General features: G+C 45.2%; 1 protein-coding gene across 4 annotated transcripts in view; it reads right to left on the reverse strand.

Moving 5' to 3' along the window:
- LOC132394244 (tetratricopeptide repeat protein 39B) overlaps positions 1-26462 on the reverse strand; it is a 411030-nt gene that overhangs the window by 241921 nt on the left and 142647 nt on the right. For all 4 annotated transcript variants that reach the window (XM_059970126.1, XM_059970127.1, XM_059970128.1 and 1 more), the window contains one exon: positions 2404-2468. In XM_059970126.1, the coding sequence (XP_059826109.1) occupies positions 2404-2468 (65 nt within the window). The remainder of the gene's footprint in view (positions 1-2403; positions 2469-26462) is intronic.

Here is a 26462-nt window from a genome sequence, read left to right on the forward strand (position 1 = left end):
GTTGGCAGCCTGACTGAAGACGGCTGGAATGCCATAGGTATTGGTGTTGGATCCACTGTTGTTTATCATCTATGTTAATGATTCTAATGATAATGTTGCTAATTGGATCAGCAAGTTTGCAGATGACACAAAGATCTGGGGTAGTGGACAGCAAGGAAGACTATCATGGCTTGCAGAGGGATCTGGATCAGCTGGAAAAATGGCTGAAAATTGGCAGATGGATTTAATGCAGACAGGTTCAAGGTGTTATACTTTGGTAGGACCAAGCAAGGTAGGTTCTACACAGTGAACGGTAGGGCTCTGAAGAGCATGGTAGAACAAAGGGATCTGGGAATACAGGTCCATAATTCATTGAAAGTGATGTCACAGTAGACAGGGTCGTAAAGAAAGCTTTTGGCACTCTGGCCTTCATAAATCAAAGTATTGAGTACAGAATATGGGATGTTGTTGAAATTGTATAAGACATTGGTGAGGCCTAATATGAGTATTGTGTGCAGTTTTGGTCAGCTGATCACAGGGTAAATAAGGTTGAAAGAGTACAGAAAAAGTTTACAGGGATGTTGCCAGGCTGGAGGACCCAAGTTATAAGGAAAGGTGTAATAGGTTAGGATTTTATTCCTTAAACCATAGAAGACTGAGGGGAGATTTGACAGTGGTATACAAAATTATGAGCAGTGTAGATAGGGTAAATGTAAGCAGACTTTTTCTACTAAGGTTCAGTGGGACTGTGACTAGAGGTCATGGGTTAAGGGTGAAAGGTAAAAATTTTTATGGGGAACATGAAGGGGAACTTCCTCACTCAAAGAGTCATCAGAGTGTGGAACAAGCTGCCAACACAAGTGCTGCACGTGAGCTCAATTTCAATGTTTAAGAGAAGTCTGGATAGGCACATAGATGGTAGGGGTATGGAGGGCTATGGTCCAGGGGTAGCTGAGACTAGGCAGGTTAAATTGTTCGTCACGACTAGATGGGCCAAAGGGCCTGTTTCTGTTCTGTACTTTTCCATGACTCTAAGCACCAAAGATGTTTTATAAATATTTGAAGAACAAAAGAATAATTAAGAGTAGCTTCTACCAGAGTTCAGAAATATAACTGAGTCTAGAGACACAAGATGTTGGTATAGTACTTTATGAATGCCTTCCATCTGTCTTCAAAAGAAGAAAACAATGAAGTAAAGGAGAAATATGAAATTAACCAAACTCATGAAAAGGAGGAAAATAGACACATTTGAAAAAAGTTAAGTTGTCAGGCCCATGTGAAACAGATGCATGATATAATATCAATACCTTTCCTTTTCTAAAAGATTAGGATATTTAGTTATAGATCAATTAGCCTAGACTCAATGTTAGGCAAATTACTGGAAACATTCTGAGCGTTAGTTTCAATGTGTGCACGTTCATTGTGAGTCACAACATCCTTGTGTGTGTGTGTTTGTGATGTCATAACTTGAGTGTTTCAATAGTCCTTCTTCAAAGAGACAGAGAATTTGGGGACTATCATTATGGGTATGCTAACGAATACAAACAAATTATCAGTTTCTATGAAATCACAACAATAATGATTGCATGCAAATTGAGAAGGGAAGTATATTTATTGTCTTCCTCACAGATTTCACTTAGGGCTTCCTACATGGCCGACCAGGGTATAAAGTGAAATCTTTAAAATCTAAAGGAAAGTGGCAAGTTGGGTTAATTTTTGTTGTAATATATTTAGATCTAGTTTTTAACAATGGGTTGCCAATGGGTGGTTTGTGTATTTTATTAGAGTATGGAAAAGGTTGGATTCACATCTACAGTGCCTTTTGCCTCATCAGCCACCTTGGCTGTCAATGCTTACCACCTACTTGCAGTTCTCTATTCAGTTACTTTTACTTATTTTTTAAAATTCGTGCTTACTTATCTTCGAATATTTAGGTCTGTGCACTTGTAATGCTGCTGTGACACTGTAATTTCCTTTGGGATCAATAAAGTATCTATCTATCCAATCTTACAGCCTGGTGGGAAGTATGTTCTTTCCACACTGGTGGGTGGGTGAATGCAGAGGTGGAGAAGCCAGCAGCTGAAGAAGGAAAGAATGAGAGAGCTTTTTCTGTGTCATGCCAATGACTTCTGTCAGATACCCTACCCATTTTAGCCTGCTGATCATGCTCAGCTTGGTATTACCTCTGGAAACTAGAAGTGCACACCTGCCAACTTCTGATGGTTCAGGAGATGTGCAAAAAAGCACCATATGTCCTGAAAAAACATCCCCTGCGAGGAAGGTCGACTGTTTGAAACATCACATCACATCTGCAGTATCAGAGAGCCCCCTTGAAGGGTTGGTTTCTCTTCATACGCAGGGCAATGGCATTGAGAGTCCACACAAGAATTCTTATTAAGGTGAGAGTCAAGCAGAGGTTGTTACCTGTAAATGTTGTAACTTGTTCGGATTTTGATTCCTCCTTTAATAAAGTTAATCATATTTTCATCCTGGAAGAAATCACAGGATTAGAGAGAAAAATAGATCTCCTTCTTTTAAACATTGGAGCAACATCAAGGGCCTAATGCCCACCTGCAGCACGTGGAAGATGAAATCCAGCTCATAAATCCCATCCTTCCCTGATTTAAAGTAATAATTTGGAATGCACAAAGAAGCCTATAAAAAGTTTCATCAACTCTAAGAAAGCCTCTGCTCCACAGAAAATCACCATTCTTTCCTTTTGTATTCAAAGAACACGTGGTAAAAATGTAACTTTAGGAAAATGTTAAAATAGACCAATATTAAAAATTAGCTGAGTAACAGCACTCACTGTTATAGTCCACTGCTTCCTGATTCTTGTATTTACACACAGGAACAGGCCTTTAGGCCCAACATGTTCAAAGTACATTTATTATTAATGTATACATTAAATAATCTTGAGATTCATCTGCTTACAGGCAGCCACAAAACAAGAAACTGAGTGGAACTCATTTAAGACTGACAAACACCCAAAGAGCAGAGAGCCAAACAAATTGTGCAAACAATAGCAGTAGGCAAATAGCATTCAGAATGAAAGTGAGTCCTCAAACATGAAGCCCAGAGCAGTCGAAGCAGACCCACAGCTTCAGCCTCAGTTCAACACATAGCGGAGTAAATGCTGTGGAGCCCACAGGCATGAAGCCAGGAGCGGTTGGAGTAGGCCCACAGCCTCAGTCTCAGTGTATCCCAGAGCTGAGTAAACACCGCAGAGCAGCAAGCAGAACTGGCCAACTGGCCAACTTTTGCCTCTAGTCCTGATATTCAATCCATTCAGCCCGGCAGTTAATTAGTCCAAGCATTGCTCTAAGACCCAGGCCCTGCTGCATCAATGTGCTCTGGGCCTGCACCCCACTACCATGTTTTGGCTGATCGGCCTAACACTTAGATCTATCCAACCTGACTCTTGGTTTAAGCGGACAAGCCCCGAATCTCCTGCGCTCTGATTTTTCTCTGCTCCATTCACCTCGACTTCATCTTGGATACCACTTGACCTTGCTCTGACTTTGTCTTGAACATGCCTTGATCTCGACTTATACTTACATCTACACCCTCAACTTCGCTTGCCTCCTCATTGTTTATGGTGATGGTTCCCCATAATTTTTTTACAGAAGAAGTGTTATTGATAAAGTCTTTTGTTGCATTTCTTGCATTGAGAACTGCCAGTAGGCTATCACTCGCCCTAAGGACCGCCACCTTAAACCAGAAGTGCCAACTATGATACAGCACTAAACTGCTTACATCTGCTTGCATATACTCCTTTTCCACTGACAGGTAAAGGGGCAAAGGCACGTTACTGGTGCCTTAAAATCAATCGCTTCGGCAGATAGGCTCATCATCTGCGATTGGCAGCTCATCTAGAAGGAAAACTCAGATCTCAAAACCTCCACTGACTTGTGGCTATATCCATGCAAGGAAACATCTGAAGCTGGAGTCCCTAAGGCGGGGGTCGGCAACCCGCGGCTCCAGAGCCGCATGTGGCTCTTTTACGTCTGTGCTGCGGCTCCCTGTTGCTTTGGGAAATAATTGGTTGTAGCGACCCTTTTCCTGGCACATCCGAACCGACTCACAATTAGATAGCCTACGGGGGTTTGCGAGCACAGAGCTTTGGAGCCTCTGCGCCATGGGGGGCAGGTTGAGGGAGGCTTAAAAGTGAGGCTGAAGATTTCGAATAAAGTTTTTTCCTTCGACTGCAGTTACCGACTCCGTGTCGTAATTTTAGCGCTGCGTGTAGCACACCGCTACATGGTCAGTATTTAATTAAAATGTATTTTATGTTAGTTTGTTAGTTTTTGAAATGTAAATCTAAATTTGAAGATTATGGTGATCTTGTACAATCTAAATAAGACGTTGTGGCGACCCATTTCCTGACACATCCGAACCGGCTCACAATTAGCCAGCGTTCAGGCTAAGGGAGATAGCCTACGGGGGTTTGTGAGTACGTGTCTTTTGCAGCATCCGCGCCCATGGGGGGCGGGTTAAGGGAGGCTTAAAAGCAAGGCTGTTTAGTTCGAATAAAGCTATCTTTGACTGCAGTTTACTGACTGCGTGTAGCACACCGCTACAACGTGTTTTTATCACTGGCTGTCCAGAGGGGAGGTGCTGAAACGCTTTGTCGCGTGTCTGGAAGAAGTGAAAACTTTCCTGGGCAGCAAAGGGCTCACCTTTCCTGAGCTGGAACAGCCAGAGTGGCTGGAAAAGCTACACTTCATGGTAGACATGACAGCGCACCTGAACACGCTGAACACAGCTCTTCAACGGGGTAAGGACGTACAGCCCTGCACATGTTGGAGGATGTTTTGGCATTCGAGCGCAAGTTGACGTTGCTTGCCAGAGATTTACAGAAAGGCACATTGTCTCACTTCCCCAATTTGAGAGAGTTCAAAAAAGGTCACGACATGATAAATTCAGAGTATTTACATTCTGCAATCATCGCAATGCAAACATCGTTTGGGAAACGCTTCTGTGAGTTCAGAGAGGAAAAAAACACATTATCCTTCCTGGTCTCTCCCCTAAGCATCGATCCATCCCTACTGAATACGACTGCATTGTCAGGTGTGAGTCAACCTGAACAAGGATGATAAATATTTTAATTGCCTATTATTTTACGTATATTCATATGTTTTCATTGTTCAGTGAAATAGTCCTTTTATTTTTCAGGTTGACAGCTGGCTGACGTTATTTTCGGTTTGCTGCTGGCGGCAAATTTAAGTTTGGCGTTTTTCATAAATACAAGAAGGACTCAAATAGACGTTGAGTATTTTACTTAAAAGTAACCTTCAACCCAACGTCTTTTTTTCGGAGGTCAAAATGTTTTTGTTGCATGCAGAAATGTAATTTCGTTTTCTCTGCAGGAGTTCATCAATTTCATAAATGCAACACATTATAGTTTGTTCATACATAGCATAAAGGCAAAACAAAACGTTGTATGCAATGTTATTTCATTTTAAATGTCAAACGGGTTTTGCGGCTCCCAGTGTTTTCTTTTCTGTGGGAAACGGGTCCAAGTGGCTCTTTCAGTGGTAAAGGTTGCTGACCCCTGCCCTAAGGCATGTTGGGTCTTATGTTGAGTTCAAAGCTGACTGGCAACTCCTGCGACACAGCAATACATTCCTTTGCAGTCATCAGCTGCGGCGGGTGGGGGGAGGGGAGGGAAGCCCGATACAAGAGCGACAGCTTCCTCCCCATGTCATACTGCCCTGGCTTGCTTACTGGCTCAACTGAGTCACAACATCTATGGGAGACCCGATCAATGACTTTTTATAGTCATTTTTATGTATTGTACTGTACTGCTACCTTAAAACAACAAATTTCATGACATATCTCAGCAATAAAAAACCTGATTCTGATTCTAAAAATATCTTTAAGGTCTCCCCTCAGCCTCAGATGGTCTGGGGAGAACAACGCGAGTTTGTCAAACCTGTCCTTTTAGCTCATACCCTCGAAACCAGGCAACATCCCAGTAAACTTCCTCTGCTGCTTTTTCCACAATTCCAAAACATAAAACAGCACACAATACTCCATGTGTGGTCTGACCAAAGTTTAATACAGCTGGAGTAAGACTTTTATACTCAATACGCCTGCCAATGAAAGCAACCATTCTAATTGCCTTCTTTACCATCCCGTCCACTTGTATAGCCACTTTCAATGAACTGTGGACCTGGACCCCAAGATCCCTCTATATCTACAGAGCCTACCATTGTCTATATACTTGCTCCTTCACTTGAGTCCCAAAGTGCAATATCTCACATTTGTTCTCATTAAATTACATTTGGCACTTATTTGCCCATTATCCTGTTGTATTCTTTTACATTGTCCTCGACTCCACCAACACTACTACCATCTGCAAAATTGCTAATCTATCTGTCTACACTTATATCCAAATCACTGGTAATATCACAGATAACAGAAATCCCAGCACAATAAACATAGAAACATGGAAAACATACAGCACAATACAGGCCCTTCAGCCCACAAAGTTGTGTCAAAAATGTCCCTACCTTAGAAATTACTAGGCTTACCTATAGCCTCTATTTTACTAAGCTCTATGTACCTATCTAAAAGTCTCTTAAAAGACCCTATCGTATCTGCCTCCACCACCGTTGCCGGCAGCCCATTCCACACACTCACCACTCTCTGAGTAAAAAACCTACCCCTGACATCTGCTCTGTACCTACTCACCAACACCTTAAAACTGTGTTCTCTTGTCACAACAATTTCAGCCCTGAGAAAAAGCCTCTGACAATCCACACAATCAATGTCTCTCATCATCTTGTACACCTCTATCAGGTCACCTCTCATCCTCCATTGCTCCAAAGAGAAAAGGCCGAGTTCACTCAACTATTCTCATAAGGCATGCTCCCCAAACCAGGCAACATCCTTGTAAATATCCTCTGCATCCTTTCTATGGCTTCCACATCCTTCCTGTAGTGAGGTGACCAGAACTGAGCACAGTACTCCAAGTGGGGTCTGACCAGGGTCCTATATAGCTGCAACATTACCTCTCGGCTCCTAAATTCAGTTCCACGATTGATGAAGACCAAAATACCAGACACCTTCTTAACCACAGAGTCAACCTGCGCAGTTGCTTTGAGTGTCCTATGGACTCGGACCCCAAGATCCCTCTGATCCTCCACACTGACAAGAGTTTTACCATTAATACTACATTCTGCCATCATATTTGACCTACCAAATTGAACCACCTCACACTTACCTGGTTTGAAATCCATCTGCCACTTCTCAGCCCAGTTGTACATCCTGTCAATGTCCCGCTGTAACCTCTAACAGACTCCATACTATCCACAACAACTCCAACCTTTGTGTCATTAGCAAACTTACGAACCCACCCCTCCACTTCCTCATCCAGGTCATTTATAAAAATCACAAAGAGTAGGGGTCCCAGAACAGATCCCTGAGGCACCCCACTGGTGACCGACTTCCGTGCAGAATATGACCTGTCTACAACCACTCTTTGCCTTCTGTGGGCAAGCCTGGATCCACAAAGCATTGTCCCCTTGGATCCCATGCCTCCTTACTTTCTCAATAAGCGTTGCATGGGGTATCTTATCAAATGCCTTACTGAAATCCATATACACTACATCTACTGCTCTACCTTCATCAATGTGCTTAGTTACATCCTCAAAAAATTCAATCAGGCTCGTAAGGCACGACCTGCCCTTGACAAAGCCATGCTGACTATTCCTAATCATATTATACCTCTCCAAATGTTCATAAATCAAGTCATCAAGTCACTTTTTATTGTCATTTCGACCATAACTGCTGGTACAGTACACATTAAAAATGAGACAGCGTTTTTCAGGACCCTGGTGCTACTTGAAACAATACAAAAACTACACTGAACTACGTAAAAAAACATAAAAAACTAAATTAGACTACAGACCTACCTGGGACTACATAAAGTACACAAGAACAGAGCAGGCATTACAATAAATAATAAAGAAGACAATAGACACAGTAGAGGGCAGTAATTTGGTGTCAGTCCAGACTCTGGGTATTGAGCAGTCTGATGGTTTAGGGGAAGAAACTGTTACCAAAGTCTGGTTGTGAGAGCTCGAATGCTTCAGTGCCTTTTCCCAGACGGCAGGAGGGAGAAGAGTTTGTATGAGGGGTGCGTGGGGTCCTTCATAATGCTATTTGCTTTGCAGATGCAGCGTGTGGTGTAAATGTCTGTAATGACGGGAAGAGAGACCCTGATGATCTTCTCAACTGACTTCACTATCTGCTGCAGGGTCTTGCGATCTGAGATGGTGCAATTTCCAAACCAGGCAGTGATGCAGTTGCTCAGGATGCTCTCAGTACAACCTCTGTAAAATGTGGTAAGGATGGGGGGGTGGGGGGGGGTCGGTGAGAGATGGACTTTCCTCAGCCTTTGCAGAAAGTAGAGACGCTGCTGGGCTTTCTTTGCTATGGAGCTGATGTTGAGAGACCAGGTGAGATTCTCTGCCAGGTGAACACAAAGAAATTTGGTGCTCTTAATGATCTCTACTGAGGAGCCGTCGATGTTCAGCCGCTGCACCCCCTTTCTGTAAGCTGACTCGTCGTTCTTGCTAACAAGACCAACCACGGTCGTGTCATCGGCAAACTTGATGATGTGGTTCGAGCTGTGTGTTGCAGCACAGTCGTGGGTCAGCAGAGTGAACAGCAGTGGACTGAGCACACAGCCCTGGGGGGCCCCCGTGCTCAGTGTGATGGTGTTGGAGATGCTGCTCCCGATCTGGACTGACTGAGGTCTCCTAGACAGGAAGTCTAGAATCCAGTTACAGAAGGAGGTGTTCAGGCCCAGTCAGCTCAGCATTTCAATCAGTTTCTGAGGAATAATTGTGTTGAATGCTGAAGTCTATGAACAGCATTCAAACGTATGTGTCCCTTTTGTCCATAAATCCTGCCTCTCAGGATCTTCTCCATCAACTTACCAACCACTGAGGTAAGACTCACCGGTCTATAATTTTCTGGGCTATCTCTACTCCCTTTCTTGAATAAATGAACAACATCCACAACCCTCCAATCCTTCAGAATCTCCCCCGTCCCCATTGCTGATGCAAAGATCATCACCAGAGGGTCAGCAATCTTCTCCCTCGCCTCCTACAGTAGCCTGGGGTACATCTCATCCGGTCCTGGTGACTTATCCAACTTGATTCTTTCCAAAAGCTCCAGCACAACCTCTTTCTTAATATCTAAATGCTCAAGCTTTTCAGTCTGCTGCAAGTCATTACTAGAATCACCAAGATCCTTTTCCATAGTGAATACTGAAGTAAAGTATTCAGTAAGTACCTCTGCTATTTCCTCCAGTTCCATACACACTTTCCCACTGTCACACTTGATAAGTCCTATTCTTTCATGTCTTATCCTCTTGCTCTTCACATACTTGTAGAATACCTTGGGGTTTTCTTTAATCCTGCCCACCAAGGCCTTCTCATGGCCCCTTCTGGCTCTCCAAATTTCCTTCTTAAGCTCCTTCCTGCTAGCCTATAATCTTCTAGATCTCTAATATTACCAAGCTCTCTGAACCTTTTGTAAGCTTTTCTTTTCTTCTTGACTAGATTTATTACAGCCTTTGTACACCACGATTCCTGTACCCTACCATAACACCCCTGTCTTATTGGAATGTACCTACACAGAACTCCACACAAATATCCCCTGAATATTTGCCACATTTTTTCCATACTTTTCCCTGAGAACATCTGTTTCCAATTTAAGCCTCCAATTTCCTGCCTAATAGCCTCATAATTCCCCTTATTCCAATTAAACGCTTTTCTAACTTGTCTGTTCCTATCTCTCTCCAATGTTATTGTAAAGGGGACAGAATTATGGTCATTATCTCCAAAGTGCTCTCCCACTGAGTGATCTGACTCCTGACCAGGTTCATTTCCCAATACCAAATCAAGTACAGCTTCTCCTCTTGTAGTCTTATCTACATATTCTGTCAAGAAACCTTCCTGAACACACATCTAACAGATTCCACCCCATCTAAACCCCTTGCTCTAGGGAGATGCCAATCAATAATTGGGAAATTAAAATCTCTATCATGACAACTCTGTTATTATTACACCTTTCCAAGATCTGTTTCCCTATCTGCTCCCTGATATCCCTGCTACTATTGGGCGGCCTATAAAAAACACCCTGTAAAGTTATTGACCTCTTCCTGTTTCTAACCTCCACCCATAGAGACTCCATAGACAATCCCTCCTGCACCTTTTCTGCAGCTGTGACACTATCTCTGATCAACAGTGCCACGCCCCCACCTCTTTTGCCTCCCTCGCTGTCCTTTCTGAAACATCTAACACCCGACACTTGAAGTAACCCTTCCCGTTCCTGAGCCATCCAGTCTCTGTACTGGCCACCACATCACATCTCCAAGTACTGATCCACGCTCTAAGCCCATCCGCTTTGTTCACAACACTCCTTGCGTTAAAATAGACACATCTCAAACCTTCGGACTGAGTGAGTCCCTTCTCTATCATCTGCCTATCCTCCCTCTTGCACAGTCTACAAGCTTTCTCTATTTGTGAGCCAACCTCCTCTTCCCCAATCTCTTCAGTTCAGTTCCCACCCCTCAACAATTCTAGTTAAAACTCTCCCCAGTAGCCTTAGCAAACCTCCCTACTAGGACATTGGTTCCCCTGGGATTCAAGTGCAACCCGTCCATTTTGTACAAGTCACAACTGCCCCAGGGAGGTCCCAATGATCCAGAAATCTGAATCCCTTGCCCCCTGCTCCAATCTCTCAGCCACGCATTTATCCTCCGCTTCATTCTGTTCCTATTCTCACTGTCGCATGGCACAGGCAGTAATCCTGAGGTTACTACCTTTGCAGTCCTGATTCTCAACTTCCTTCCTAACTCCCTGTAGTCTGTTTTCAGGACCTCTTCCCTTTTCCTACCTATGTCGTTGGTACCAATATATACCACAACCTGTGGCTATTCTCCCAACCGCTGTAGGATATCTTGGACATGATCTGAAACATCCTGGACCCTGGCACCTGGGAGGCAAACTACCATCCGAGTTCCTTTCCTGCGTCCGCAGAATCACCTGTCTTACCCCCTAACTATAGAGTCCCCTATCACTAGTGACTTCCTCTTCCCTTCCCTACACTTCTGAGCCACAGGGCCGGACTCTGTGACAGAGGCACAGCCAATGTTGCTTCCCCCAGGTAGGCTGTACCCCCAACAGTACACTTTACCACCTATCCATTTGTGTTAACCCTCCCAGGAAGCTGTAGACTTGCACCACACTTACTTTATTGGATTTAAACCATAATATATAGGAGAAGAATTAGGCCATTTTGCCTATCGAGTCTGTTCCACCATTCCATCATGGCTGATCCTTTCTCCCCTTCCTCAATCTCACTCCCTGGCCTTTACCCCTTAACCTTTGATGCCATGTCCATCAAGAGCCAATCAATCTCTGCCTTAAATACACCCAAAGTCCTAGTCTCCACAGCTGCCTGTAGTCACAAATTCACCACCCTCTGGCTACAAAAAATACTCCACATCTCTGTTTTAAATGGATGCCCCTCTATCCCGAGGCTGTGCCCTCTTGTCCTGGACTTCCCCCACCATGGGAAACATCCTTTCCATATCTACTCTGTCTAGGCCTTTCAACATTCCAAAGGTTTCAATGAGATCCCCCTCATCCTGCTAAATACCAGCGAGTACAGACCCAGAGCTATCAAACATTCCTTGTATGATAACCCTTTCATTCCCAGAATCATCCTCATAAGTTCCTCAGAACCCTCTCCAATGCCAGCACATCTTTTCTTCGATCAGGAGCCCAAAACTGTTCACAATACTCAAGGTGAGGCCTCACTGGTGTCTCATCATCACATCCCTGCTCTTGTATTGTACAACTCTTGAAATGAATGTTGACATTTCATATGCCTTCCTCACCACTGAATCGACCTGCAAATTAACCTTTAGGGCGTTCTGCACAAAGACTCCCAAATCCCTTTGCATCTCAAAATTCTTGGATTAAATGCTGTTTGCCATTCACCCACACTCATTCCAATAGATCTATAGCTTGCAGGATTCTTTGACAACCTTCCTCACCATCCACAACTCTACCAGCTTTCCTGTCACCGGAAAACTTGATAATCAAACAATCTCCATTTTCATCCATATCATTTGATATTTATTCCAAACCACAGAAGTCCCAGCACTGATCCTCGTGGAACATCACATGTCACAAATCTCCAACCAGAAAAGTAACTCTCTACCACTGTGCTGTCTTCTATAACCAGGCCAACTTGCGATCCAATTTACTAACTCACCACTGATCCATAAATTTAATGTACTGCATCAATGTACCACAAGGATTCATGTGAAAAAAATCACATTTATGGATGTCTGTAGGAAAATGACAGGGGGATTGTTTAAAGGAGAAGATTTGTCAGGGATGGTGCTGGAGGCTAAAAGATTAGGGGTATTTAAGAGCCTCTTGGACAGGCACATGGATGAAAGAAAAATAGAGGGTTACAGGGTAGTGTGGATATAGTACTTTTTTTTAAAGGAATATATGGGTCGGCACAACATCGAGGGCTGAAGGGCCTGTACTGTGCTGCAGTATTCTAGTGTCTTCTAGTGTCTAAGTCACAAGAATAGCTCACCTCCCCCTCCCTGATGTGGTATTATATCAAACTACCTCAGGTAATGACATCTAAACCCTTCTCCCTGAACATGGTTCATACCCCTCCATTCTCTGCGTATTCACGTGCCTAAGAGCCTCTTAAATGCCTCCATTGTATTTGCCTCCACCTGCACCATAGGCAACTGACACCCATCACTGTAAATGTGTCAACATCTTTAAAAACTCTCCCTCTCCTCCCCCTAGAGACACCCATCACTGTCAATGTGCAAATATCTTTAAACACTCTCCCTCTCATCTCCTTACAAACACCCATCACTGTCAATGTGCAAACATCTTTAAACATTCTCCCTCTCATCGCCCTTTAGCAGTAGGCATTTGAGCCTGGGTGATAGATATCAACTCTATCCGCTCTTGCCTCAGCCTCCACTACTCCAAAGAAATAATCCAATTTGTCCAACTTCCTCTTCAGGAACACACCCTCTATCCAATCAGTATCTCCCAGAAGAAGAGACCCAAGCATCTACTGGAGTAAGGACCCAACCAGCTCAAGTACTTGTTCCTGACGCCCAAGCCCTGTTCATCAAAGACAGTTGGGCCCGAGGCCTGAAATCTGACTCAACATGAGGCCCAATATCCAAGGCCTGATTGGACATGAAGCTAGAGGCCCAACTCAACCCACAAAGGTAGTAGAAGCCAAGGTCTTACATGACAGAAGACCCAACCCTTAGAGCCAGCAGTTCATCAGATGAGTAACAAGAGGGCTAGGCTTCACGTGAAGCCAAGACAATGCAGGTTCAAGTCCTCCTGTCCAGCGTACTGCTAGCTAACGTTCAGGCCATGGAGAACAAAGTTGATTAACTAAAGAGAGAATGACCGACCAAAGAGAACTGAGGGACTGTTCTGTGCTAAGCCTCACTGTAATGTGGCTTACATCCACTTCTCCTAACTGTGCCATTCAACCTTAGAGCTTCTCCATTCTCAATATTATAAGGACTTTATAATATCCTTAGGCAAAGTTAGAAGCAGAGGGTCTGCCTCTTAATTAACTCCATGTGGTGTTCGGACGATATGGTTCTTGGAATATCTAAGAATGAGCTGTCATCCATACTACCTGTCACAGCAGTCTACTTCCCAATTCAGACAGACTCAAAGACTTCACTCTGTGGTCAACGAGATACCCAGAGGCCCCTTTCCTCACTGTCACTGACTTCAACAAGACCAACTTGTTACCACAATAATACTAGCATTTCTCTTGTCCTATCAAGGGCCCAAACTCCTTCATCCTTGTTCTCCAAGCATCAAAGATGCTGACTGAGCCATCCTTCATCTGCAGTTTGGTAAATCAATCCACAAGATTGTGCTCCTACTCCCTGCATACAAACATTAGCTGAAAAGACAGATTCCAGAAATAGAAAACTGTACAATGCTAGTGTGAGAAAACAGATGAGATTCGATGTGACTGCTTTGAGTCAGTAAATTGACCCATGGTCAGATACTGAGATCTCAGACTAGACAGCAGTTTACCAGCAAGTGTGCTGAGAACTGTATATCAAAGAGGACAATCCTGGTGTTTCCAGACCGGAAGCCATGGCTGAACTGGGAAAGCCACACTTTTCTGAATTCTACGTCTGCAGCTTTAAATCAAGCATCCCTGATCTTTACAAGCATAACATCCTGGGAAAGGTTTCACTGCTAATGTAATGGTCTTTCTGTAGAAGCAGTGTTTGGGTTATGGTTAGAGATAACGGGGGCTTTGTAATGTGAGCCATCCAATCAGGGGAGCAGGTTTTTGAGTTGTGTGCCTGACACAGGTGTGAGTTGGGTCCTTTGTTCAGCAGGAGATAAAGAGCGAAGACACTGGAGAGAACCAGTCGTAGGATTCAACCCGGTGGGGGACCGGCATATTGGGGACCCTGGCAACTTTCCAGCATGTCAAGCAGAAACCGGTGGGGGATATGAACTTCTTTGAGGTATTGGTGTACCTGGATAATCCCATAGTGTTTGGGTACACCTTGGAGGAACATGAAGCGAGGCTACTGAAGGAGCTGGACCACCTGAAAGCAGAAGGGCTAAAACTTTCCCTGGACAAATGCCAGTTCTGCAAGTCGTCTGTCAACTATGTTGGGCACATGGTCACATGGGATGGAGTAACTAGGATCTGTATAAGATAGAAGCGGTGACTACATGGCCGAGGCCCCAGACTGTGAGCGCTTGGTGCTCGTTCCTTGGGTCCTGTGGGTACTATCGGAGGTTCATGAGAATGACTCTAAAGTGAGTCACCCTTTAAATCATCTTGTGTGCAGTTACCCTCTCTTGAGGAAGAAAGGGAGGAGGACAAAGGAGAGGAGGGTAAAGACTATCTTAGTCCTTTGGAGACTTGCACTGGGGTAGGATATGAAATGTGAAGAGGCCTTTCAGTTGCTGAAGGAGCTGCTGACAAAAGCGCCTGTGCTGACTTTTGCAGACCACCAATTTCCGAATGTACTGCATACAGATGCCAGCAGAGCGGGCTTAGGGACGTTTCAAATTAGGATTGGGGCACAGGGTTGAGACCTGTCACATTTCTCAGCCGGAGTCTGTCACCCTCTGAGCAAAACTACCCCACACACAAGTTGGAGTTCCTGGCATTGAATTAGGCTCTGGTGGTTAAGTTGGCTATCTATATGGTGCCAAGTTTGAGGTGAGGCCAGACAACAACCTGTTAACGTATATCCTGACCTTGGTGAAATCGGATAACACGTGCTGGTTGATGTTGGTTGATGGTGTTGACTTTGTGCTTTGTATGAAGGGGTGATAAATCATCTTAACGTCATGAGGACGTGACAGATTTTGGTGGGGGAGGGGGAAAGTGTAACAGCCTGGAAAGACTTCCCTGCTAACGTAATAGTCCTTCTGCAGAAGTAGTGTTAGAATTATGGTTACAAAATTGAAAGGTGAGCCATCCAATCAGGGGAGTAGCTTTTTACACACACTGAATCCAGAACACCGGAATCTGCACACACCGTCTCCAGAACACAGAGATCAACACACAACGTCTCCAGTACACCGGAATCTGCACACACCGTCTCCAGAACACTGGGATCGACACACACACCGTCTCCAGTACACTGGGATCGGCACACACACCGTCTCCAGTACACTGGGATCGGCACACACACCGTCTCCAGTACACTGGGATCGACACACACACCGTCACCAGTACACTGGGATCGGCACACACCGTCTCTGGTACACCGAAATTTTCACACAACGTCTCCAGTACTCCGGCATCTACAGACTCCGTCTTCATTACACTGGAATAGAGACACAAGATCCCTGGTACACTGGAATCTACACACACTGTCTCCATTACACCAGGATCTACACACACCGTCTCCGGTACACCGCAATCTACACATACGGTCTCCGGTACACAGGAATCTACACACACAGTCTCCCGTACACTGGAATCTAGACACACAGTTCCTGTACACCACAATCTACACACACCGTCTCTGGTACACCGAAATCTACGCACACGGTCTCCAGTACACCAGAAGCTACACACACAGCCTCTGGTACACTGGAATCTACACACAATGTCTCCGGTACACTGGATTATACACACACCATCTCCAGTACACCAGAATCTACGCACACCGTCTCCATTACACCAGAAACTACGCATGCCATCTCCTGTACACTGGAATCTACACACACAGTCTCCAGTACAACAGAATCTATGCACACCGACTCCGGTACACCGGAATCTACGCACACCGTCTCCATTACACCGGAATCTACACACACCATCTCCTGTACACCTGAATCTACACACACTGACTCCAGTACACCAAAAACTACACGCACCGTCTCTGGTACACTGGAATCTACACAAACCATCTCTGGTACACCGGAATCTACACACAATGTCTCCGGTACATTGGATTCTACACACATCGTCTCCAGTACACCAGAATCTACACACACTGTCTCTAGTCCACCGGAATGTACACGCACTGTCCCAGTACACTGGAATGTACACAGACCACCTCGGATACACTGGAATCTGCACACACCACCTCCATTACAGGCATGTGACGGCGGGCAGTGAAGCGGGGAAGATTTAAAAAGGACAGAAATCCTGAATCGGTTTTCGTTTGGAGAAGGAAGTTGGAGGATCAGAACGGGGTGTGGTGGGAGCCATCTTGAATTTTTCTTATTCTCATCAGAGTTAAGAGAGGCGGGATTGCGCAGGCGTGTGACGGCAGGCAGTGAAGCGGGGAAGATTTTAAAAGGACACAGCCTTATACAGCGGGCAGTGTCGTTTGCGAGCAGTGGAGTGACCTGGGAGCAGAGAGAAGGCTTAAGGGTTGGGCTCAACGGGCTTAGGCGGAAGCGGGCGAGGCAATGTAGGTTTAGGTTTCAGTTTTTCCTGTTGTTTGAGGAAAGGGGGAATTATGAGTGTGAGGGCAGCTTGTTGTTCTTGGTGTCGGATGTGGGAGGTCCTGGAGTCTCCTAGCCTTCTGGACGTCCATATCTATGCCAGGTGCGCCGAGCTGCAGCTCCTAAGGGACTGAGTTAGGGAACTGGAGCTGCAGCTCGATGACCTTCGTCTGGTCAGGGAGTGTGAGGAGTTGATAGAGAGGAGTTACAGACAGGTGGTCACACCAGGGCCACGGGAGGCAGACAGGTGGGTCACGGTCAGGATGGGGAAGGGGAAGAGTCAGGTACTAAAGAGTACCCTAGTGGATGGACCCCTTGACAATTACTCCTGTTTGAGTACTGTTGGGGGGGACAGCCTACCTGGGGGAAGCAACAGTGGCCGTGCCTCCGACACAGAGTCCGGCCCTGTAGCTCAGAAGGGTAGGGAAAGGAAGAGGAAGGCAGTAGTAATAGGGGACTCGATAGTTAGGGGGTCAGATAGGCAATTCTGTGGATGCAATCAGGAGACCCGGATGGTAGTTTGCCTCCCTGGTGCCAGGGTCCGGGATGTCTCAGATCGCATCCAAGATATCATGCAGTGGGAGGGGGAACAGCCAGAGGTCGTGGTACATACTGGTACCAATGACATAGGTAGGAAAAGGGAAGAGGTACTGAAAGGAGAATATAGAGAGTTAGGAAGGCAGTTGAGAAGAAGGACCGCAAAGGTATTAATCTCAGGATTACTGCCTGTGCCACACGACAGTGAAAGTAGGAATGGAATGAGGTGGAGGATAAATGCGTGGCTGAGGGATTGGAGCAGGGGGCAGGGATTCGAGTTTCTGGATCATTGGGACCTCTTTAGGGGCAGGTGTGACCTATACAAAAAGGACGGGTTACACTTGAATCCTAGGGGGACCAATATCCTGGTGTGGAGATTTGCGAAGGCTACTGGGAAGACTTTAAACTAGAATGGTTGGGGAATGGGAATCAAATTGAAGAGACTAGGAGACAGGAGGTTAGTTCACAAATAGAGAAAGCTAGTAGACAGTGTGTGAGTGAGGATAGGCAGGTGATAGAGAAGGGGAGTGCTCAGACCAAAGATGTAGGGGAGAAGAAAGAAAAAGATAATAAAGTTGTTTGCACCGTTAGGGATAAACAGAGGAAGAGGTGGAGAGTTTCTTAAATGCATCTATTTTAATGCTAGGAGCATTGTAAGAAAGGTGGATGAGCTTAGAGCATGGATTGATACCAGGAAATATGATGTTGTAGCTATTAGTGAAACACGGTTGCAGGAGGGGTGTGATTGGCAACTAAATATTCCTGGATTTCGTTGTTTCAGGTGTGATAGAATCGGAGGGGCAAGAGGAGGAGGTGTTGCGTTGCTTGTCAGAGAAAATAATACAGTGGTGCTTTGGCAGATAGCTTAGAGGGCTCATCTAGGGAGGCTATTTGGGTGGAATTGAGGAATGGGAAAGGTGTAGTAACAATTATAGGGATGTATTATAGACCATCTAATGGGGAGAGAGAATTGGAGGAGCAAATTTGCAAGCAGATAGCAGATATTTGTAGTAAGCACAAGGTTGTGATTGTGGGCGATTTTAATTTTCCACACATATACTGGGAAGCCCATTCCGTAAAAGGACTGGATGGTTTGGAGTTTGTAAAATGTGTGCAGGATAGTTTTTTGCAGCAATACATAGCGATACTGACTAGAGAAAGGGCAGTATTGGATCCCCTGTTAAGGAATGAAATAGGTCAGGTGACGGACGTATGTGTTGGGAGCACTTCAGGTCCAGTGATCATAATGTCATTAGTTTCAATATAATTATAGAGAAGGATAGGACTGGACCCAGGGTTGAGATTTTTGATTGGAGAAAGGCTAACTTTGAGGAGATGTGAAAGGATTTAGAAGAGAGTGGATTGGGCCAACTTGTTTTATGGGAAGGATGTAATAGAGAAATGGAGGACATGTAAAGGTGAAATTTTGAGGGTACAGAATCTTTATGTTCCTGTTAGGTTGAAAGGAAAGGTTAAAAGTTTGAGAGTGCCATGGTTTTCAAGGGATATTGGAAACTTGGTTCAGAAAAAGAGGGAGATCTACAATAAATATAGGCAGCATGGAGTAAATGAGGTGCTCGAGGAATATAAAGAATGTAAAAACAATCTTCAGAAAGAAATTAGAAAAGCTAAAAGAAGATATGAGCAAACACGAGGAAATCTGCAGATGCTGGAAATTCAAACACACACAAAATGCTGGTAATAACACAGCAGGATAGGCAGCATCTATAGGGAGAAGCACTGTCGATGTTTCGGGCTGAGACCCTTCGTCAGGACTAACCGAAAGGAAAGATAGTAAGAGATTTGAAAGTAGTGGGGGGAAGGGGAAGTGCGAAATGATAGGAGAAGAGCGGAGGGGATGGGATGAAGCTGAGAGCTGGAAAGGTGATTGGCGAAAGTGATACAGAGCTGGAGAAGGGAAAGGATCATGGGACGGGAGGCCTCGGGAGAAAGAAAGGAAGGGGGGGGGAGCACCAGAGGGAGATGGAGAACAGGCAAACAACTAAACATGTCAGGGATGGGGTAAGAAGGGGAGGAGGGGCATTAACGGAAGTTAGAGAAGTCAATGTTCATGCCATCAGGTTGGAGGCTACCCAGCCAGTATATAAGGTGTTGTTCCTCCAACCTGAGTTTGGATTCATATTTACAATAGAGGAGGCCATGGATGGACATATCAGAATGGGAATGGGACGTGGAATTAAAATGTGTGGCCACTGGGAGATCCTGCTTTTTCTGGCGGACCGAGCGTAGGTGTTCCGCGAAACGGTCTCCCAGTCTGTGTTGGGTCTCACCAATATATAAAAGGCCACACCGGGGGCATCGGACGCAGTATACCACACCAGCCGACTCACAGGTGAAGTGTCGCCTCACCTGGAAGGACTGTCTGGGGCCCTGAATGGTGGTGAGGGAGGAAGTGTAAGGGCAGGTGTAGCACTTGTTCCGTTTACAAGGATAAGTGCCAGGAGGGAGATCGGTGGGAAGGGATGGGGGGGACAAGTGGGCGGGGGGAGGGAAAAATGAGTTTGGTAGTGGGATCCCGTTGGAGGTGGCGAAAGTTACGGAGAATTATATGTTGCACCTGGAGGCTGGTGGGGTGGTAGGTAAGGACAATCCCGAGTGGGGTGGCGGGTGGATGGGGTGAGGGCAGTTGTGTGGGAAATGGGAGAGATGCGTTTGAGAGCAGAGTTGATGGTGGATGAAGGAAAGCCCCTTTGTTTAAAAAAGGAAGACATCTCCTTCATCCTGGAAAGAAAAGCCTCATCCTGAGAGCAGATGTGGCAGAGACGGAGGAGTTGTGAGAAGGGGATAGCCTTTTTGCAAGAGACAGGGTGGGAAGAGGAATAGTCCAGGTTGCTGTGAGAGTCTGTAGGCTTATAGTAGAGATCAGTAGATAGGCCGTCTCCAGAGATGGAGACAGAAAGGTCAAGAAAGGGGAGGGAGGTGTCGGAAATGGACCAGGTAAATTTGAGGGCAAAATTAAGTTGGAGGCAAAGTTAATGAAGTCGACGAGCTCAGCACGCGTGCAAGAGGCAGCGCCAATGCAGTCGTCGATGTAGCAAAGGAAAAGAGGGGGATGGATACCGGTATAGCCTTGGGACATGGACTGTTCCATAAAGCCAACAAAAAGGCAGGCATAACTGGGACCCATATGGGTGCCCATGGCTACACCCTTGGTTTGGAGGAAGTGGGAGTAGCCAAAGAAGAAATTATTGAGAGTAAGAACTAATTCCGCTAGACGGAGGAGAGTGATGGTAGAAGGGAGTTGGTTAGGTCTGGAATCCAAAAAAAAACCGAAGAGCTTCGAGACCATCTCGGTGGGGGATGGAGGAATATAGGGACTGGACGTCCATGGTGAAAATAAGACGGAGAGGGCCAGGGTACTTATAATAATTGAAAAAATTCAAAGCATGAGAAGTGTCACAAACATAAGTGGGAAGAGATTGAACAAGGGGGGATAAGACAGTGTCAAGGTACGAAGATACGAGGTTGCTTTGGCAAGTAAGGTGAAGATAAATCCAAAGGGTTTCTACAGTTATATTAATAGCAAAAGGATAGTGCGGGATAAAATTGGTCCCTTAGAGAATCAGAGTGGACAGGTATGTGTGGAGCCGAAAGAGATGGGGGAGATTTTGAACAATTTCTTTTCTTCGGTATTCACTAAGGAGAAGGATATTGAATTGTGTAAGGTAAGGGAAACAAGTAGGGAAGTTATGGAAACTATGACAACTAAAGAGGAGGAAGTACTGGCGCTTCTAAGGAACGTAAAAGTGGATAAATCTCCGGGTCCTGACAGGATATTCCCTAGGACCTTGAGGGTAGTTGGTGTAGAAATAGCAGGGGCTCTGACAGAAATATTTCAAATTTCATTAGAAACAGGGATGGTGCCGGAGGATTGGTGTATTGCTCATGTGGTTCCATTGTTTAAAAAGGGTTCTAAGAATAAACCTAGCAATTATAGGCCTGTCAGTTTGATGTCAATGGTGGGTAAATTAATGGAAAATATTCTTAGAGATGGTATATATAATTATCTGGATAGACAGCATTTGATTAGGAATAGTCAGCATGGATTTCTGCGTGGAAGGTCTTGTTTGACAAATCTTATTGAATTTTTTGAAGAGGTTACGAAGAAAGTTGACGAGGATAAAGCAGTGGATGTTGTCTATATGGACTTCAGTAAGGCCCTTGACAAGGTTCCGCATGGAAGGTTAGTTAGGAATGTTCAGTCGTTAGGTATTAATATTGAAGTAGTAAAATGGATTCAACAGTGGCTGGATGGGAAATGCCAGAGAGTAGTGGTGGATAACTGTTTGTCAGGTTTGAGGCTGGTGACTAGTGGTGTGCCTCAGGGATCCGTATTGGGTCCAGTGTTGTTTGTCATACACATTAATGATCTGGATGATGGGGTGGTAAATTGGATTAGTAAGTATGCAGATGATACTAAGGTAGGTGACGTTGCGGATAATGAAGTAGGTTTTCAAAGTTTGTGGAGAGATTTAGGCCAATTAGAAGAGTGGGCTGAACGATGGCAGATGGAGTTTAATGCTGATAGGTGGGAGGTGTTACATTTTGGTAGGAATAATCCAAATAGGACATACATGGTAAATGGTAGGGCATTGAAGAATGCAGTAGAACACAGTGATCTAGGAATAATGGTGCATAGTTCCTTGAAGGTGAAATCTCATGTGGGTAGGGTGGTAAAGAAAGCTTTTGGTATGCTGGCCTTTATAAATCAGAGCATTGAGCATAGGAGTTGGGATGTAATGTTAAAATTGTACAAGGCATTGGTAATTCCGAATTTGGAGTATTGTGTACAGTTCTGGTCACCGAATTATAGGAAAGATATCAACAAAATTGAGAGAGTACAGAGAAGATTTACTAGAATTTTACCTGGGTTTCAGCACCTAAGTTACAGGGAAAGGTTGAACAAGTTAGGTCTTTATTCTTTGGAGCATAGAAGGTTGCGGGGGGACTTGATAGAGGTATTTAAAATTATGAGGGGGATAGATAGAGTTGACATTGGTAGGCTTTTTCCATTGAGGATAGGGGAGATTCAAACAAGAGGACATAATTTGAGAGTTAGCTGGCAAAAGTTTAAGGGTAACAAGAGGGGGAACTTCTTTACTCAGAGAGTGGTAGCTGTGTGGAATGAGCTTCCAGTAGAAGTGGTAGAGGCAGGTTTGATTTTGTCATTTAAAAAAAAATTGTATAGGTATATGGACGGGAAAGGAATGGAGTGTTATGGGCTGAGTGCAGGTAGGTGGGACTAAGTGAGAGCAAGTGTTTGGCATGGACTAGAAAGGCCGAGATGGCCTGTTTCCATTCTGCAATTGTTATATGGTTATATGGTTATTTTGTGGGAAGGTACTAAATTGGTTGGGGGGAAATATGACAAGGGCTAAGGGGCATTGATTGAGAACAGCTGCTGTTGGATGTGATGTGAGGGCAGTTATTAAAGACCAGCTGATCTGCAGTATGGTTATATATGGAATGTACGCACACTGCCTCCAGTACACCGGAATCTACACAAACCGTCTCTGGTACACCGGAATCTACACACACCGTCTCCGTTACACAGGAATCTACACACACAGTCTCCGGTAAACCGGAATCTACACATACGGTCTCCGGTACACCGCAAACTAAACACATCGTCTCTGGTACACCAGAATGTACACACACCATCTGCGGTACACCAGAATTTACTGACACCATCTCCAATACACCAGAATCAACACACAACACTTACATTACACCGAAATCAACACACAGAGTCTCCGGTACACCGCGATCTACACACACCGTCTCCGGTACACCGGATTGTACACACACCCTCTGCGGTACACAGAAATTGACACACAATGTCTCCAGTCCACCGGGAACTACACACACTCTCTCCAGTACACCGGAATCTACACACACAGACTCCGGTACACGGGAATCTACAAATACCACCTCCGGGACACCGGGAGCTACACACATTGTGTCCTGTACACCAGAATCTACACACACCGCATCCGGTACACATGGATGTACACGCACTGCCTCTGGTACACATGAATGTACACACACTGCCTCCGGTACACTGGAATCTACACACACTGTCTCCGGTACACAGGAATTTACACACACCATCTCCGGTACACCGGAAACTACACACACCGCCTCTATTACACCAGAATCTACACACACCATCACCGGTACACTGGAATCTGCACACACCATGTCCAGTACACAGGAATCTACACTCACCATGTCCAGTACACAGGAATCTACACTCACCATGTCCAGTACACAGGATTCTACACAAACAGTCTCCAGTAAATCGGAATCTACACACACCGCCTCCGGTTCATGGGCATCTACAAACACCATCTCCATTACACCGGAATCTACATACACCATTTCCAGTACACTGGAATCTACACACACTGTCACCAGTACACCTGAATCTACACACACCATCTCCATTACAAAAGAATCTACATACACAATCTCCAGTACACGGGAATCAGCACACACCGTCTCCAGTACACAGGAATCTACACACTCTGTCACCAGCACACCAGAATCTACACACACTCTCTCAGGTACACTGGAATCTACACACAGCTTCTCCAGGACAACAGGAGCTACACACACTGTCTCCTGCACACCAGAATCTACACACACCATCTCTGCTACACCAGAATCTACACACACTGCCTCCTTTACACATGAATGTATGCACACCACCTCCGGTACACCGGAATCTATAGTCATAGTCTCCAGTACACCAGATTTTACAGTCCCTGTAACCAGTATACTGGAATCTACAGTCACAGTCTCCAGTACACTGTAATATAACGTCACTATCTCCGGTACACTGGAATCTAGAATCACCATCTCCGGAATACTGGAATGTACTGTCACCGTCTCCAGTACACCAGAATCTATAGTCAACGTCTATGGTACAACAGAACCTACACTCATTGTAACCAGTATACTGGAATCTACAGTCACAGTCTCCAGTACACTGTAATATAACGTCACTATCTCCGGTACACTGGAATCTAGAATCACCATCTCCAGTACACGGGAATCTACACACATCGTCTCTGGTACAGAAGAATTAACACACAACGTCTCGGGGACACTGAAATGTACGCACACCGTCTCCAGTACACCGGAATCTACACACACCGCTTCCGGAACACCAGAATCTACACACACAGTCTCCGGTACACTTTAAACTACACACAACGTCTCGGGGACACCGGAATGTACACACACAGTCTCCGGTATACCGGAAACTACACACACCGTCTCAGGTATACCGGAATCTACAAACACATCATCGCCAGTACACCTGAACGTACATTCACAGTATCTGATACAAGGAAATCTACACACACCGTCTCCATTGCACCAGAATCTACACACAATGTCTCCGGTACACCGGAATCTACACACACCGTCTCTGGGACACCGGAAACTACACACATGTCCGGTATACCGAAACCTACAAACACCTTCTCCATTACACCGGAATCTATACACACCATCTCCTGTACTCCGGAATCTAAACACACAGTCTCTGGTACATTGTAAACTACACACACCATCTCCATTACACCAGAATCTACACACACCATCTCCGGTACACCGGAATCTAATTAATTCCTGGGATGTCCGGACTGTCTTACGCAGAGAGGTTAGAGAGACTGGGCTTGTACATGCTGGAATTAAGGAGATTGAGAGGGGATCTGATTGCAACATATAAGATTATTAAGGGATTGGACAAGATAGAGGCAGGAAATATGTTCCAGATGCTGGGAGAGTCCAGTACCAGAGGGCATGGTTTGAGAATAAGGGGTAGGTCATTTAGGACAGAGTTAAGGAAAAATTTCTTCTCCCAGAGAATTGTGGGGGTCTGGAATGCACTGCCTCGGAAGGCAGTGGAGGCCAATTCTCTGGATGCTTTCAAGAAGGAGCTAGATAGGTATCTTATGGATAGGGGAATCAAGGGATATGGGGACAAGTGAGGAACCGGGTATTGATAGTAGATGATCAGCCATGATCTCAAAATGGCGGTGCAGACTTGAAGGGCCGAATGGTCTACTTCTGCACCTATTGTCTATTGAAATCTACACACTCCATGTCCAGTACACCACAATCTACACACACCATCTCCCAGAACACTTGTATCTACACACACCATCTCCGGTACACTAGAATCTACACACACTGTCTCTATTACACTGGAACCTACACACACCATCTCCATTACACCGGAATCTACAGACACCATCTCCAGTACACGGGAATCTACACACATCGTCTCTGGTATAGAAGAATTAACACACAACGTCTCGGGGACACCGGAATGTGCACACACAGTCTCCAGTACACCAGAATCTACACACACTGCCTCCGGTACACCAGAATCTACACACACCATCTCCGGTACACGGGAATCTACAAACATTGTTTCCGGTACACAGGAATGTAGACACACCATCTTCAGTACACCGGAATCTACACACACATTCTCCGGTACAGCAGAATCTACACACACCATCTCCGCTACACCAGAATCTACACACACTGCCTCCGGTACACCGGACTGTACACACACCGTCTCCGGTACACCAGAATCTACAAATAGCATGTCCGGTACATCGGAATCTACACACACCGTCTCTGGTACACAGGAATCTTCACATACCGTCTCAGGTACACAAGAATGTACACACACCAGAATCTATACACACCCACTCCAGTACACAGGAATCTACACACACCATGTCTGGGACACTGGAAACTACACACATGTCCAGTACACTGAAACCTACAAACACCATCTCCATTACACCGGAATCTATACACACCGTCTCCGGTACACCAGAATTACACACATCGTCTCCC

Source organism: Hypanus sabinus, chromosome 5, assembly GCF_030144855.1.
Source record: "Hypanus sabinus isolate sHypSab1 chromosome 5, sHypSab1.hap1, whole genome shotgun sequence".
Taxonomy (NCBI): Eukaryota; Metazoa; Chordata; class Chondrichthyes; order Myliobatiformes; family Dasyatidae; genus Hypanus; species Hypanus sabinus.